The following is an 18099-nucleotide window of genomic DNA, read 5'->3' as shown; positions in this document are numbered from 1 at the left end:
TACAATGTACTGGAAGACGGGAAAAAATATTTCAAGAGTGGTGAAATTGCAAAAAAATGTGCAATTCCGCAATTGTTTGAGTTTTTTTTCATTTGGTTCACTGTATGTTAAAGGGGTGGTTCAACCATTTTTTTATTTTCCCAATGAGTGTCACTTACCATTATATGCATCTTCTCCATTGGCTTGTATTTCCAGTTCTGGCACTGAGCAGCGCTATCCTGCACGCTCAGTGCCTGTCACATGACCCCCTGGAGCTGTGGCCGCCAGTATCCTCTAACGTCCCGGCATTTCCGGGCTCTCAAACTTGACGCTTATGTCAGAGGATGCCGGCGCCACTCACACTGATTGACTGGGCTGTGGGCGGTGACTACCGCACGTCACAGCCCAGCATCGAGGGGAGGATCCGGAGGACGCCAGTGTGGAGCGGTGAAGGCAGAGCGCGCCGCTTACCATCGTTCAGCTGTGGGAGGTACGGGCTCCAGTGTGGAGTACGGGGGGGTTTCCTCCGCTGAAATCCCCCCTGTCACGCAAGTATGTGATCACACTGTCCACCCGCCCGCTGTGCTCAGCTGTCAGGAGAGCGGGCGGTGTCGGCAGTGTGATCATATAATCCTACCAGCAGCACAGGTGACCGGACGCTGCATGGGACCAATCTGCTCCACTCTGTCACCTGCACAACAAGTCCCATAGTGGAGACAGTAAGTGACATGTAGCATCCGGTCACCTGCACAACAAGTCCCAGAGTGGAGACAGTGACATGCTCTGCTCTGACACATAGTGTGCTATATGTCACTAACTGTCTCCACTCTGGGACTTGTTGTGCAGGTGACCGGATGATACATGTCACTAACTTGCTCCACTCTGTGACTTCTGCTGCATGGTACCAACTGTATACACCCTGATTACCATGATTAGGCAGTGCACACAGGAAGGAGGGGAGGGAACTGTTGTGGTGGAGATCTGAGGGGAGGGAACAGTTTGGGTGGAGCTCAGAGTGGGTGTGAGATAGATTGCTAGTTACTGCAAAGGATTATGGAAGTTGTAGTAACTGAACCCAGGAAGTCAAGAGAGCGATTAACTCCATCAGAGCTGGAGCCAGAAATGAAGATGTTATGCTAGAGCATGATAAAAGGTAATATTGGTAAAATAACGTGATAGATGTGTGGAGAGGCACATAATAGCAAGATTTATCAGAAAAAAAAAAATCAGTTTTGGTAACTGGACAACTTCTTTAAAACTGACCTGGAAATGTGTTTCTCCAGAGCAGTACAAGTACATTAGATACCAAATGTATATTTTTTTTTTACATTTAAAAACAAGCAAAAAATTTAGAAGTTTGTAAAAAAAAAAAAAAAAAAAAAAAAAAATTAAAAAAAATTATCGCTTTTGCTTCCATTTTCTGAGAACTGCATATTTTTTATTTTTCAGGATACTGGAATAAGTGATGACTTATTTCTTGTGCCTTGAAGGGATATTTTTATGGATACCATTTTTGGGTAGATGCGGAGTTTTGATTGCCTCTTGTACTTTATTACAATGGTGCTGCAGGGAAAAAAACAGTAATTCTGGGGTTTTGAATAATTTCTGTTACGCTGTTTACCAAATGGGATTAATTTATTTTATATTTTGATTGATCGGTCATTTCTGAAAGCAGCGATACCAAATGTGTGTATTTTTAATTGCTTAATTTTGCCTTTTATTAAAAATATTTGAAAAACGTTTTTTGTTCACTTTTTATTGTATTTACAAGTCTTCTTAGGAGACTTGAAGCTCTGAATGTCTGATCGCTTGTGCTATACTGAGCAGTGCCTCTGTATAGCTGAAATCATGATCTCCTATGAGTGCCGGCTCACAGCCAGCATTCACAGGAGGATTATAATGACACATGGGTCATCAGGTGACACCTGGCTGTCATGACAACCCATCGTTGACCCGCAATCATGTAATGGGAGAACTGTTGGGTGCAAGGAATAACACGCTCTCCACCAGCGAGTGTTAAATCCCACCATCAAGAGAATGACTGCAAGCTTTAACAGGTTAACAGCAGATCTCCGACCCACACGCAGCTGTTAGAAATACATGACAGGTGATCAGATCAGCCGTCATGTGCACTGAAAAATGCGATCTCACTGCGAGCCTGCATCAAAGGCAGAGACACAGCCTTTGACGTAAATGTACATCATAGTTATGAAGAGGTTAAATGCTCTTTACCACAATATCTACAGGTAAAGTTTTGTATTTGTAAGTTATTAATTTGTGCATTTTTTTCTATTAAATGGTTTGCTCTCTTTTTTGTGCTGAACCTCCACGTGTTTTTTCTTTATGGAGGTATATTTCTTTATCCTCAAAATATTTAACTACAATTGTTTACTTGTCTTCTACACCCTATTTGCTATTATACAATTCTTCATTCTCTTCCTATAAGCTGGCTACATTGGTCTTCAAGCCTATTTACCAGCAGATTACCCCTATATCTACACGTACATTTTTTTCCAAGGTAGCAGGTTACCTTTAGGCCCTGTGCGCACTTACCGGATTTTGCCGCGGATTTGCTGCATGTTTCGCTGCAAAAAATGTTCATAACATCTCTGCAGTGATTCACCAGCAAAACCTATGGGGAAAAAAAAATCCTGTGCGCACTAGGCGGAATTTGACAGCTGCATGTTTTGCTGCGGGATTCCCGCAGCAAAAACAATTGCATGTCACTTCTTTTCCGCACAGCGCTGCACGATTTCACTCCATTGACTGCCATGTAATCGTGAAATACCGCAGGGAATAACGCAGGCAGCAAATTCTGTGCGGTTCACCGCGTTTTCCTGCGTTATTCCCTGTGGTATTTTGCGGTTAACCTGCGGTAATGTACATCGCTTGCCTGCGGTTTTGCAGGGAAGTGATGTCATTATGACAGGAAGAGGAAGCGGAGCAGAGAGTAAACACACACATCACAGACACACACAGACATTACAGACATAGAACACAGACATAGAACACAGACATATAGAAACACACAGAAATCAAACGGAAATATAGAAAACAAAACACGTGGGCTCCGCTGTATATTTACTGTCCAGCCGAGGTAAGCACACAGCGGCGGCCCGGTATTCTCAGGCTGGGGGGGGCGAGGGGCAGGGTTAATGTCCCCCGCCTCCCTCCCACCTCCCGCAGCCGAGAATATCAGCCGCAGCTGCCCCGGGACTGTCGCATCCATTATGCGGCAGTACCGGAGTGTCCCCGGCTCTTCCTGCTGCCGTGATGCAGTGGCAGTCAGGGTAATACAAGGAGTTAATGGCGGCGGATCACCGCCACTAAGTCCAGGCTTGATCATGGCAGCGTCTATGAGACAGCTGACATGATCAACCCGTAAGTAAAGTGAAAAAACACACCAAAAAATCCTTTATTTTAAATAAAACACAAATAAGCCTTGTTCACCCTTTTATTAACCCCTCCCGAAACAAAGCTCTGACGTAATCCACAGCTCTGGCATAATCCACAAGTCCTGCGCTGCTTACATCCAGCCGCGACTGACACACAGCGCTGAATGAATGCAGCCTCGCAGCGAGACAGCAGAGGTAATTACCGGTCATTTCCCATGGCCGGTAATGTGAACTCACTACCGACTGTGAGAAATGCAGCGATCTGTCATCTATCTATCCCTCTATCTATTCTTCTGTCTCTTTATCTATCTACTATCTATCTCAGAAGGAAATGATTTTTTTTTTTTTCAATGTGCTTTATTGCATTGAATGCAATAAAGCACATGTACCAACCCACACGCGGCAAAACCGCGGCAATACCGCGGTAAAACCGCAGCAAACCGCATGCGGTTTTCGGGTGCGGTTTGCTGCGTTTTTTTACCGCGGGTGCGGTAATCTTTCAGTGCCTGCGGAATTTTCTTGAGAAAATTCCATTTTCCAGTGCGCACATAGCCTTAAGGTGACAAAAGTGCAGCTCTATTGTGTAATATTGTAGATAGCTGAATGCCTGCTGAAAACCTTGTGGCCAGAATATGATGGCCCGTGAGCTGGGTCCTGGATGGGCAAAAGGCCACTAGATATAGCATTAACCAAAAATAGAATTGAGGCGATTACTATTCAAGTAAACCACAGGGGTAAAAGTATTTCTCCCTAGACACTTCGGGCATTATTATTAATCTAGTAGATGTTAGCAATTTTACTATAAAGCTAATAGGGAGGTCATTAACCCTCTACATGCCAAAAGGTACAATTATTCCTAATGTACCCCATGAATAATTATTTCTCCAAAGACCAATATGTTTAACTAGCCTGGAAATGATGCAGTAGATCTAGATTGTGTGATAAATTAGTGATCGTCTTTGTGAGCATGGAAAGGATAGTCTGATGACTTCAATACCAAAAATTGCTGGATATAGGTGAACAACCTGATCCAATTCTTCTGTTATTAAAACCATTTACTCTATATATTTTAAAGTCAAATGCGCAAAGAAAAAAAAATCCCAAAAACACACAGTATGACTAATTCTGACGCTATTTCTCCTTGAACTCCACTATCAGGGCTCAGGCAGACATTATGAAAATCGGATCACTCAGAGACCACAATGCACACCACGGAAGCGGATCACTCGACCTGAGCGTCACAGGAACCAGTCATTCTCCGATCTGGAATCCCATGACCATGCCGTGCAATGAGGTCCTAGATCAGAATGATTTACACGGACGTGTGCATGCGCTCTAAAGGAACATGGTCTACACTTCACATGCACTAAATCTTAGTTGCAAGTAATTTACAACAGATGTTTTGTGATGGAGCCGTGCAGATCTGGACACACTTGAAGTAAAGGATATTTTGATTTCCCTCTTGTGCCCAGGCGACGTGCCTTCATGTTTGGAAATACATTTTTCATAATCTTTCCAAAGTCAGCAGCACTTAGTGGGTGATAGCCAAGATTGTCACAATAGCTCCTGAAAGACAGTGATGAGAACATTGATTTAAGTAACAGGGTTGGACAGACACTTCAAGGTAAGGCCACGACATGAGACAAACACTGGATTTAAGGTATTACTCTAATCACAGATATATAGGATAATGTACAGGCCAGGCAAGAAAAAATCTGCAGTCACAATGCATAGTACAATCAACTAAGTAACACAAAGTGAATTTACTGTGAGATTATAGTACTCTTCTGATAGAGGCTTGAAGAGTAAGGGGTGCTTCACACACAGCGAGCTCGCTGCCGATATCGCTGCTGAGTCACGCTTTTTGTGACGCAGCAGTGACCTCATTAGCGATCTCGCTGTGTGTGACACTGAGCAGCGATCTGGCCCCTGCTGCGAGATCGCTGCTCGTTACACACAGCCCTGGTTCGTTTTCTTCAAAGCCGCTCTCCTGCTGTGACACACAGATCGCTGTGTGTGACAGCAAGAGAGCGACAAATGAAGCGAGCAGGGAGCAGGAGCCGGCGTCTGACAGCTGAGGTAAGCTGTATCCAAGATAAACATCGGGTAACCAAGGTGGTTACCCGATATTTACCTTAGTTACCAGCATCTGCAGCTCTCACGCTGCCTGTGCTGCCGGCTCCGGCTCTCTGCACATGTAGCTGCTGTACACATCGGGTTAATTAACCCGATGTGTACAGCAGCTAGGAGAGCAAGGAGCCAGCGCTAAGCAGTGTGCGCGGCTCCCTGCTCTCTGCACATGTAGCTGCATTACACATCGGGTTAATTAACCCGATGTGTACTGTAGCTATGGTAGGAGAGCAAGGAGCCAGCGCTCAGTGTGCGCGGCTCCCTGCTCCCTGCACACACAGCTGTGCGCTGGTAACTAATGTAAACATCGGGTAACCATACCCGATGTTTACCTTAGTTACCAGTCTCCGCAGCTTCCAGACGGCAGCTCCGTGCAAGCGCAGCGTCGCTTGCACGTCGCTGCTGGCTGGGGGCTGTTCACTGGTCGCTGGTGAGATCTGCCTGTTTGACAGCTCACCAGCGACCATGTAGCGATGCAGCAGCGATCCTGACCAGGTCAGATCGCTGGTCGGATCGCTGCTGCATCGCTAAGTGTGAAGGTACCCTAAAGGTGGCTTTACACACTGCAACATCGCTGTAACGTCACCGGTTTTGTGACGTTATAGCGACCTCCCCAGCGACATTGCAGTGTGTGAAACACAGCGACCTGGCCCCTGCTGTGAAGTTGCTGATCGCTACAAATCGTTCAGGACTAGTGATGAGCGAGTACTAAAATGCTCGGGAGCTCGAGGCTCAGGCCGAGCATCTCAAAATACTCGTGTACTCGGCCCGAGCACCGAGCCCAATGTTATCCTATGGGAGACCCGAGTATTTTTATGAAATGACCCCCGGCAGCATGTAGAAACCATAAAACTGTAAATTAAAAAAAAAAAACGTGCGTGTGTGTGTAAGCGTGCATATATATATACACGCGGAGTGGAGTGCGGGAGGGGCCGTAGCCGAGCGGGGAAGTGTCGGGCTAAAGGCACGGTCACGCTGTGCGGGCTGGCCAATCACTGCAATTCCACAACAGGGCTGTGGCATTGCAGTGGTCTGCCAGCCAATCCCTGCATAAGGGATGGCTGTAAAAAGAGCGCCAACATGAAGACCACGAGTACAGCACGAGTATCGCGAGATTACTCGGTCCCCGCCGAGTAGCCCGAGTACATTGATACTCGTGCGAGTACAGAGTAGTAACAAGCATACTCGCTCATCACTATTCAGGACCATTCTTTGGTCCTTTGTTTACCGCTGTGCAGCATGATCGCTAGAAAGTCTCAGTGTGTAAAGGGGCCTTTACAGCGACTTCGTTAGCAACTTCCCTTTTAAAAAGCTGCTTTACAACGTCCCCAATGACTAGCTAGGTTGTTCTGCAGGTCCGCATCGCTGTTGCGTGGTTTTCCAGGTTTGCCTGTTTGACAGCTCACCAGCGACTCACCAGAGACTTTGTAGCGATCTCGGCCAGGTTGGGATCGCTGGTGGGATCGCTAGAAAGTCTCAGTGTGTAAAGGGGCCTTAAGGCTGGGTTCACACATAGCAACAGCGACGTCGCTGTTACGTCACCATTTTCTGTGACGTAACAGCGACCTAGTAAGTCGCTGTTATGATCGCTGCTTAGCTGTCAAACACAGCGACGCAGCAGCGATCATAACGTCGCTACATGTGCACAGAGCAGGGAGCCACGCACACTGCTTAGCGCTGGCTCCCTGCTCTCCTAGCTACAGTACACATCGGGTTAATTAACCCGATGTGTACTGCAGCTACATGTGCACAGAGCAGGGAGCCGGCACTGGCAGCGTGAGAGCGGCGGAGGCTGGTAACAAAGGTAAAGATCGGGTAACCACCTTGGTTACCCGATGTTTACCCTGGTTACAGCTTACTGCAGCTGCCAGATGCCGGCTCCTGCTCTCTGCTCGCTTCATTTCGTCGCTCTCTCGCTGTCACACACAGCGATCTGTGCGTCCCAGCGGGAGAGCGACGACCAAAAGAAACGAACCAGGGCTGTGTGTAACGAGCAGCGATCTCACAGCAGGGGCCAGTGTCACACACAGCGAGATCGCTAATGAGGTCACTGTTGCGTCACCAAAACCGTGACGTAGCAGCGATTTCGGTAGCGATCTCGCTATGTGTGAAGCACCCCTAAGGGTCCCGTTACATGTAGTGACGTTCCAGTGATCCCGACAATGATACGACCTGGTCAGGATCGCTGGTATGTCGCTACATGGTCGCTAGTGAGCTGTCAAACAGGCAGATCTAATTAGCGATGCAGCAACGATACGGCGATCCGTATAATGACCTCGGCGGTCGTTGGGACACTGTCATACAGCAGCTATTCTGATGACTCAGACCGCAATGGAACGCTGAGTTCTGAGTCGCCAACGATGTTGCTTGTCGTCGTTATGGCGTCAAACACAGCAATGCATGCTGCCCAGCGGGACACCAACGATCAAAAAATGAACCAGGACGTTCAGGTATGATCGCAGCGGGGGGGGAGGGCAATCGCTATGTGTCACACGTAGAGATCGCTAGCGAGGTCGCTGTTGCATCACAAAACCTGTGACATTTCAGCGATCTCGCTAGCGACATCGCTATGTGTGACGGGGCTTTAAAGTTTACCAATAATCATAGGTTTTTTAATCTGTAGAAAAATGGAAAACACTGTTAAGGCCCAGTCACACACAACGACTCACCAGCGATCCCGAAAACGATGCGACCTGATAGGGATTGCAGGTAAGTGGCTGGGAGGTCGCTGGTGAGATGTCACACAGTCAGATCTTACCAGCGATGCAGGAACAATACAGGTCGCAGTAGCGACCTGTATAACGATCTCAGCAGTCACTGTGACCCTGTCACACAGTGTCAAACACAGCGATGTGTCCTGCTCAGCAGGACATCGCCTTTGAAGAAAATGGCCTGGACCATTCTGCAATGACTAGAGATCTCACAGCAGGGGCCTGATCGCTGGTAGGTGTCACACATAACGAGATCGCTAACGGGGATCGCTACTGCGTGACAGAAACCGTGACTCAGCTGCGATCTCGTTATGTGTGACGGTACCTTAAGGCTATGTTCACACAGGATATTTGTGGTAAGTTTTTGCTGCGTTTTTTAGCTGCAGATTTGCCTTGGTTTTATGCAAATCCATGCTAATAAAATGCTGCTTTTTACACTCCCAGCAAAGTCTATGAGATTTCTGATATCTCATGCGCACACACACAAACACATCAGGTTTTTTTCCTGACTGTTTTGTCAAATACCAGCAATTTTAGTCAGGTTTTTAAATAATGAGCATGTCAATTCTTTGCTGCATTTTTTATTGATACAATCTATTTTGTAGAAAAAAAAAGCAGCAAGTCCGCACTAAATCTGAAACAAAAACGCCACTAAAATACCCAGGAAAAATGCACCAAAAACGCAGATGACTCAAAGGAGATTTCCTGCCACAAGATCAGGTTTTGGTCAGGAAAAAACTTACCAAAAAAGCCCTGTGTGAACATAGCCTTAAAGGGTTTTCCAGGCTTATCAGACAAGTTTGTAGTCACTATATGTGGCAGCAGACTTGTGAATCCTCACATTGCGAGCAGTGCGTACTGAGGATTCTCCAGTGACGAGACTATGCGGTCATGTGATCATAAGTATGCAACATGCATACTCCCAGCCACATTCAGACTACAGTCACGGCCTTGCTCAGCTCACTTGTATTAAGCAAGACCGCGCACGTCTAGTTGGTATGTAACCAGAAGTATGCACATCGCATTCCTGTAGTCACAAGACCGCTCAAGTCTTGCCGTCTGCACCAAAGAGTTCTCAAATCACGCTGCAAGGATTCACAAGATGGCAGTCACAAAGTGACTGTACACTGATGAAAGCCTGGGTAACTACTTTAAAAAGAAACTATAATCAGAAAATGACCTACTTGAATCAGATTTTGTGTTAATTTATTTTCCAATGGTTTACTTTTACACATTACAATGTGTATTAAAAATAAAAAAAAAAAATCTCAAATCTTGACATTGTTCAGAGTGACCACTGCGGGTTTTTTTGTGCCAAAAATGATTCTGCAGGATTTCTCACCAAAAATAATTATATCCAAATGTCGCTTTTTCAAAAGAAGTCCACCGATACATTTACGTGTCCAGTCCATTCCTCCGTTACGGAGAAATCATAGTTTAAATTAATATGTAAATGTGGCTGAAGGACTATAGAAGATCTGAAGCCTCTGTCACTATAGCTCTATTCCCAGTCCAAAGCCGTCTCCTCCTTCTGCTTGACTGACCTGGAGGTACACAGCATGCAGGCTGATAGTCAAGCAGGAGGCGGCGCTGCTGGGCAGGGAATAGAGTTAAGCTGCTTTCACACTACGTTTTTTTAGCATGCGTCATGAACGTTTTTTTGCTGTAAAAGTGGATCCTGTTTTTACAAAGAAAAACGCATGCAAACGCATGTGTTATTTTGCAGGATCCTGCCACTTAAAGTTTATGGGCGGGCATTGGAGTCATGTGATCGGGAATGAGGGAAACTGAACGTGATAGACTGGGAGCCGGCAACTGACAGCTGCAGACGCTGGTAACTAAGGTAAACATCGGGTAACTAAGCGAAGTGCTTTGCTTGGATACCCGATATTTACCTTGGTTACAAGTGTCCGCAGCTGCCAGGAGCCGAGCTGCCTGCTCCCTGCACACGTAACCAAGGTACCATGGTTACGAGCGTGCGCTGCTCTCAGGCGAGGGAGAGAGAGGGGGGTGAGAGAGAGGGAGGGGGAGAGAGGGGGGGGGAAGAGAGGGAGGGGGAGAGAGGGAGGGGGAAGAGAGGGAGGGGGAAGAGAGGAGGGGGAGAGAGGGAGGGGGAGAGAGGGAAGGGGAGAGAGGGAAGGGGAGAGAGGGAAGGGGAGAGAGGGAGGGGGAGAGAGGGAGGGGGAGAGAGGGAGGGGGAGAGAGGGAGGGGGAGAGAGGGAGGGGGAGAGAGAGGGAAGGGGAGAGAGGGAAGGGGAGAGAGGGAAGGGGAGAGAGGGAAGGGGAGAGAGGGAAGGGAGAGAGGGAAGGGGAGAGAGGGAGGGGGAGAGAGCGAGGGGGAGAGAGCGAGGGGGAGAGAGAGACTGATCACGCCAGGCTGGTTTCTGGGCATGCTCAGTAGAGCAAGCAGGATCCTGTCTATCAGCATGCCAGAGTTCACATGCGTTTGCATGCAGTATAGTCAGGATCCAGTGAAAAACAGTATTTGGACGCAGCTCAAAAACGCTACAAGTAGCGTTTTTGAAAAATGTTAAACTGCAAGTCGATGGATCCTCACTATAACGCATGTGAACGCATGTTGACGCGAGTCATTATTGCAAATGCTTTGAAATGAAAACGCATTTGCACTGGATCCGTTTTTGCGTTTAAAAAACGTTCATGACACATGTTAAAAAAACGTAGTGTGAAAGCAGCCTTAACTATTTATTTTTTTATTAATACAAATTGTGATAAAAAAAACGAAGAAAAAAAAATACAAAACAAATAAACCTAATTGAAAGGGAACGTGTCACCAGGTTTTTGGTATGTCATCTGAGAACCGTATAACATAGGAAAAGAGATCCAGATTCCAGCAAGGTATCACTTAGTTTACTAGTTGCAGCAGTTGTGACACATCACAATTTTTAGATGTAGGATGAAGCAAGCTCAGAGAGCCAACCCCACCGACATCAAAGTTCTCAATAGACATTGTCTATTGACAGTGAGATACTTATTAGAGGAGGGGCGTGGTTGGACCAGAGTTCAGATGTTAGGCTATGTGCGCACTAGGCGTTTTTTTCACGCTGCGTTTTTATGTGCGTTTTTGTCTAAAAAACGCACCCGCGGCTAAAAAAACGCGGCAAAAACGCATGCGTTTTTTCCGCGATTTGGTGCGTTTTTTGCTGCGTTTTTGCTCACTGCGTTTTTAATCAGTGCACAATGCCATTAAAGATTGTTGATGGAAAAAAAAAAAAAAAAAAAGGTCTGATGTCATTTCCTTCTTCAAAATGTTCATTGTATGCAGGAGAGCAGACAGCTGCAGAACTAGTGTATGCAGGAGAGCAGACAGCTGCAGAAACTAGTGTATGCAGGAGAGCAGACAGCAGCTGCAGAACTACAAGTCTCAGCATCCTCCATTCACTAGTGTATGCAGGAGAGCAGACAGCAGCTGCAGAACTACAAGTCTCAGCATCCTCCATTCACTAGTGTATGCAGGAGAGCAGACAGCAGCTGCAGAACTACAAGTCTCAGCATCCTCCATTCACTAGTGTATGGAGGAGAGCAGACAGCAGCTGCAGAACTACAAGTCTCAGCATCCTCCATTCACTAGTGTATGCAGGAGAGCAGACAGCAGCTGCAGAACTACAAGTCTCAGCATCCTCCATTCACTAGTGTATGCAGGAGAGCAGACAGCAGCTGCAGAACTACAAGTCTCAGCATCCTCCATTCACTAGTGTATGCAGGAGAGCAGACAGCAGCTGCAGAACTACAAGTCTCAGCATCCTCCATTCACGAGTGTATGCAGGAGAGCAGACAGCAGCTGCAGAACTACAAGTCTCAGCATCCTCCATTCACTAGTGTATGCAGGAGAGCAGACAGCAGCTGCAGAACTACAAGTCTCAGCATCCTCCATTCACTAGTGTATGCAGGAGAGCAGACAGCAGCTGCAGAACTACAAGTCTCAGCATCCTCCATTCACTAGTGTATGCAGGAGAGCAGACAGCAGCTGCAGAACTACAAGGCTCAGCATCCTCCATCCAGGACTGTATGCAGTTTTTTGCCCAAAAAGAAAAAAAAATGACATGGGCTTCGCCATATTTTTTGTATGCTAGCCGGGTACAGCAGGCAGGTACGGGCTGCCCCCAACCCCCAGCTGCCTATTTGTACCCGGCTGGGAACCAAAAATATAGAGAAGCCCTTTTTTTTTTAATTATTTCATGAAATAATTAAAAAAAAAAATGACGTGGGCTTCGCCTAATTTTTGAGTCCAGCCGGGTACAACTAGGCAGCTGGGGATTGGAATCCACAGTGCAGGGTACCCATGCTTTCTGGGCACCCCCACTGCGAATTGCAGTCCGCAGCCACCCCAGAAAATGGCGCTTTCATAGAAGCGCCATCTTCTGGCGCTGTATCCAACTCTTCTAGCTGCCCTGGTGACGGGTGGCTAGCTAGGTAATAATGGAGTTAGGGCTAGCTGTATATTATCAGCTAGCCCTAAGCCCGAAATTCATGGTGTCACGCCAATACATGGCCACCATGAATTTCTAGTAATGATAAAAAAAAAACCACAACACAGAGAAAAATATTTTTATTAGAAATAAAACACAACACAATTAGTGACTCCATCTTTATTGAAATAAAACCCCCCTCCGCAGTATTCCTGGGTCAGGGTCCCGCGCCGTCCAATCAGGATCCAATATCATCTGATCGGTTTGCTGGAAGGCAAAGCGATCAGATGATGTGTCAGGATCTAGGGGCTGAATCCCATCACACATCAGCTGATTGTATAAAAGCCGGTTATACAATCAGCTGATGCATCAGTAGAAAAAAAAAAAAAATACATACTCACTTATGTGCTGTGGTGATGACCGGCAGCTCCTGGAGCGATCGATTGGACAGGAGTCTGATCCTATACGATCGCTGCCGGAGCTGCCGGTAATCAGCTGATGAAGTCCCCCTGACGGCAGGATCAGCTGATAGCCGGCCGGGCAGGAAAAAGCCGGCGACACCGCGATCAGCTGATGCGTCAGGTGACTGCATCAGGTGATCCACCGCCAGGTCCTGCAAGCAAGGTCCTGCCGGCCGGGGAGACTGCACACAGCCAGAGCGGCGGTACCGGGAGGAGATGGGAGCGGGCATGGCACCGGGACCCTGCGGACAGGTGAGTATATGACATTTTTTTTTTTCTACTGTTCACTTTGTTTTTCGCCGCTGCCTCCACCTCCCGCCCAGACATGGCGCCGCACGGAGCTGACATGGCACCGGACGGGAGGTGGACGCAGCGGTGACGGTACCGGGAGGATTCCTGCTTCTGTGTTTACAACAGAAGGAATCCTCTTCCTGTACACGTCACTGTAGTGCCCACCCCTTGCGTGTATAGCTGCGTTTTTAGTCATAGAAACGCGGCTATATGCGTTATTCATTGCGTTTTTAACATCTCATTGAATTCAATGAGTGAAAAACGCAGTGGAAAACGCAGAAATAATTGACATGCTGCGTTTTTGTGGTCACCACAAAAACGCAGCTAAAAAAAAACGCTGTGTGAGGACAGCACTTCTGAAAACCCATTGACATTGCTGGGGAAGCAATGTCACTGGCTTGCGTTTTCAGCACAAAAACGCGGTTAAAAAACGCCGCTAAAAACGCGGGCAAAAACGCCTAGTGCGCACATAGCCTAACATATTCGACGCAGTGACAATCTTCTGGTGTTAAAACCTTCATTGTATGGAAACAACAGCACACAGCCTAATAAGTGACACATCGCTGAAATCTGTCTCTCAGCCCTAACCGCATCCTGTCCTCAGATTACATAAAAAAGATAACTGAGAAACAAAAAATCCATCAGGTACATACGGTATTTATTTTGTAAAGGGGTAATTAGCACAAAAAGGACACTGTTGGGGAACCAAATATTAGCAACGCTAATTATACAGTATATCACAAAAGTTAGTACACCCCCTAAACATGTTTGTAAATATTTCATTACTGTATATCTTTTCATAGGACAACACTGAAGATATGACACTTTGATACAATGTAAAGTAGTCAGTGTGCAGCTTGTATAACAGTGTAAATTTGGTGTGTCCTCTTAATAATCCAACACACAGCCATTAATGCCAAAACTATTGGCAACAAAAGAGAGTACACGACTATATGAGAATAGATAAATTGTGCCCAAAGTCAATATTTTGTATGGCCACCATTATTTTCAAGCACTATCTTAAAAGGGAATCTGTCACCAGGTTTTTAACCCCCTAATCTGAGAGCAGCATAATGTACAGACAGAGATCCTGATTCTAGCTGTGTCTCACTTACTGGGCTGCTTAGTGTAGTTTTGATAAAACCATTGTTTACTCAGCATTACATTATCATTAGGGGACTACTTGGCGTGCTGCCAGGTAGTCCGTTCATGAGCTCTGCATAACTGCTAGATCTGCAGCAGAGAAAACATAAAACATTGATTTTTATCAAAATAACAGAAAACAGTTCAGTAAGTGAAACATCGCTGGATACGGTAAGCACGTGCACTCAACTTCTTTCTTCGACCATGACGAGGCCTGATCTGACTGGAGCCTGTCTTGTTAAACTGCTGTATGGTCTTGGCCACCGTGCTGCAGCTCTGTTTCAGAGTTATGGCAATCTTCTTATAGCCTAGGTCATCTTTATGTAGAGCAACACATTTTTTTTTCATATCCTCATAGTATTGCTTGCCATGCTGAACTTCCAGTGATCAGTATGAGAGAGTCGGAGTGATGACACCAAATTTAACACACCTGCTCCACATTCACACCTGATAACATGTAACAATAATGAGTTACATGACATTGGGCAGAGAAAATGGCTAATTGGGCACAATTTGGCCATTTTCACTTAGGGTGTACTCTTTTTTTGCTGCTAGCGGTTTTTACATTAGATAATAATATTAATCTTTACTTCTATAGTGCCAACATATTCCACTGTGCTTTACAATTCAGACTTTCATATATAATTAAATTCACTGGGTGGGCGGGGTTAAACAGAGTGCGGCATTCAGAGAACTGGCAGATCTACAGCAGAGAAAACAGGGATTTTTATCAAATTTGCAGCAAGCAGCCCAGTAATTGACATTGCTGGAATTATGGTCTCTGCTCCTATATCATGCTGCTCTCAGATTGGGTAGAAAAAACTTTAATATAGTCTGGAAGAATAGGATGCATCACAGCTTAACAACCTAAAAAAATAAAGTAGGAAGCCCACATAGGGTTAGCTATTGTGAAATATTTCCTTTAAGGAGCTGCTACTAATATTAAAATACGGGAAACTATGAACTCTAAATCCATAGAATGATATAAACTGCTCCCATTATAGTAAATCTGACACTAAAGACCTTCTGATTCACATGAACGATGTTAAAGTTGGAATCCATGGAAGGGTTAATAAAATAAAAATAGATGTTCACATGTGAGGACACACAAGGTGCTAAAGTCTTTAGGTTTAAACCCGCAGATGCCCATGTGCATCAGGATGAGAAGGCGATGATGTAAAAAAGCTGAGGAGGACTGACAATGAGCGGAGGGCTTTAAGGACGTGAGAAACCTACAAGTGTGTGTCAGCAGAGCGAGGATAGAAACAAAGACAGCTGCAGGAGTAATATGAGATGGAAAATATGGAAAGGACAGATATATTTGTATATCATCAGCATATAGTCGATACTGAAACCCAAACACATTAATCAGTGGTCTAAAAACTATATATACACCCAACACTGCTCAAAAACAGGAAGGGAACGCTTAGGCTGCTTTCACACTACGTTTTTTTAACATGCGTCCTGAACGTCTTTTTAATGCAAAAACGGATCCAGTGCAAATGCGTTTTCATTTCAATGCATTTGGAATGGACTCGCGTCAACATGCGTTCACCTGCGTTTGCATGCGTTATAGTGAGGATCCAGCGACTTGCAGTTTTTTAACATTTTTCAAAAACCCTACTTGTAGCGTTTTTGAGCTGCATCCAAATACTGCAAATTGCTGGATCCAGACTATACTGCACGCAAACGCAGGTGAACGCTGGCATGCTGATACTCAGAGCAAGCAGGATCCTGTCTATGCCCAGAAACCAGCCTCGCGTGATCAGTCCCTCTCTCCCCCTCCCTCTCTGTATCTCTCCGCCTCCCTCTCTGTATCTCTCCCCCTCCCTCTCTGTATCTCTCCCCCTCCCTCTCTGTATATCTCCCCCTCCCTCTCTGTATCTCTCCCCCTCCCTCTCTCCCCCTCCCTCTCTCCCCCTCCCTCTCTGTATCTCTCCCCCTCCCTCTCTGTATCTCTCCGCCTCCCTCTCTGTATCTCTCCGCCTCCCTCTCTGTATCTCTCCCCCTCCCTCTCTCCCCCTCCCTCTCTCCCCCTCCCTCTCTCCCCCTCCCTCTCTGTATCTCTCCGCCTCCCTCTCTGTATCTCTCCGCCTCCCTCTCTGTATCTCTCCGCCTCCCTCTCTGTATCTCTCCGCCTCCCTCTCTGTATCTCTCCGCCTCCCTCTCTGTATCTCTCCGCCTCCCTCTGTATCTCTCCGCCTCCCTCTCTGTATCTCTCCGCCTCCCTCTCTGTATCTCTCCGCCTCCCTCTCTGTATCTCTCCGCCTCCCTCTCTGTATCTCTCCGCCTCCCTCTCTGTATCTCTCCGCCTCCCTCTCTGTATCTCTCCGCCTCCCTCTCTGTATCTCTCCGCCTCCCTCTCTGTATCTCTCCCCCTCCCTCTCTCCCCCTCCCTCTCTCCCCCTCCCTCTCTCCCCCTCCCTCTCTCCCCCTCCCTCTCTGTATCTCTCCGCCTCCCTCTCTGTATCTCTCCGCCTCCCTCTCTGTATCTCTCCGCCTCCCTCTCTGTATCTCTCCGCCTCCCTCTCTGTATCTCTCCGCCTCCCTCTCTCCGCCTCCCTCTCTGTCTCTCTCCCCCCTCCCTCTCTGCCTCTCTCACCCTCCCTCTCCCCCGCCTGACAGCTGCAGACACTCATAACCAAGATAAATATCGGGTAACCAAGCAAAGCACTTCTCTTAGTTACCCGATGTTTACGTTTGTTACGTGTGCAGGGAGCCCGGCTCCTAGCACCTGCGGATGCTCGTAACCAACGTAAATATCGGGTATCCAAGCAAGTTACCCGATGTTTACCTTGGTTATGAGCCTCTGCAGCTGTCAGAAGCCGGCTCCCAGTCTATCACGTTCAGTTCCACTGACTCCCGATCACATGACTCCAATGCCCGCCCATAAACTTAAAGTGACAGGATCCTGCAAAATAACACATGCGTTTGCATGCGATTTTTTGCTGTAAAAGCAGGATCCGCTTTTACAGCAAAAAAAACGTTCATGACGCATGTTAAAAAAACGTAGTGTGAAAGCAGCCTATCTCTGTATAACCCAGAGTCAATGAAACTTCAGTTATTAATCTGTCCAGTTAGGAAGTCAGGCACTGATTGTAAATCAATTTCACCAACTTTGGTGCAAATGAATGTGACAATAGGTACAGGCAAGGCAACCTCCGAAAAAGGAAGGGTAGCACAGGTGCTAGCTACAAGACCATTACTCTATCCTGACTGATTCTGCCCCAATTTTGGACCTGGCTAGTGTCCTTGTCATTACTAGTAGCATGAGGTGGTACCTGCAGCCCATTTATGTTGCCCAATTAGTCAAGCTCCTCAAGGAGGATAGCTCTAGGAAGTTTGCCGTGTCTTACATCACATGCACAGGAGCACGGGGCACATACCAACACACAGGACTGGAATCTGCTCTTTGTTTGCAGAGGAGCACTGCCAGTGTCCTATAAAGTGCATGTTTATAGCTATTGCTCAGAAACCGCCTATATGAAGATGGCATGAGGGCCAGATGTCCTGTAGTAGGACCTGTGCTCACAGTCAGGCACTATGAAGCTTGAATGGAGGT

General features: G+C 46.7%; 1 protein-coding gene across 1 annotated transcript in view; it reads right to left on the bottom strand.

Moving 5' to 3' along the window:
• The window catches only part of RFX7 (regulatory factor X7), a 176761-nt gene that overhangs the window by 30463 nt on the left and 128199 nt on the right, over positions 1-18099 (bottom strand). The window contains exon 5 of the mRNA XM_075345747.1: positions 4824-4940. Within this exon, the coding sequence (XP_075201862.1) occupies positions 4824-4940 (117 nt within the window). The remainder of the gene's footprint in view (positions 1-4823; positions 4941-18099) is intronic.

The sequence above is a fragment of the Anomaloglossus baeobatrachus genome, chromosome 4 (genome assembly GCF_048569485.1).
Source record: "Anomaloglossus baeobatrachus isolate aAnoBae1 chromosome 4, aAnoBae1.hap1, whole genome shotgun sequence".
In the NCBI taxonomy this organism is placed as follows: domain Eukaryota; kingdom Metazoa; phylum Chordata; class Amphibia; order Anura; family Aromobatidae; genus Anomaloglossus; species Anomaloglossus baeobatrachus.
The sequence above is the reverse complement of the archived record's forward strand: the minus strand, read 5'-3'. Positions and strand labels throughout refer to the sequence as shown.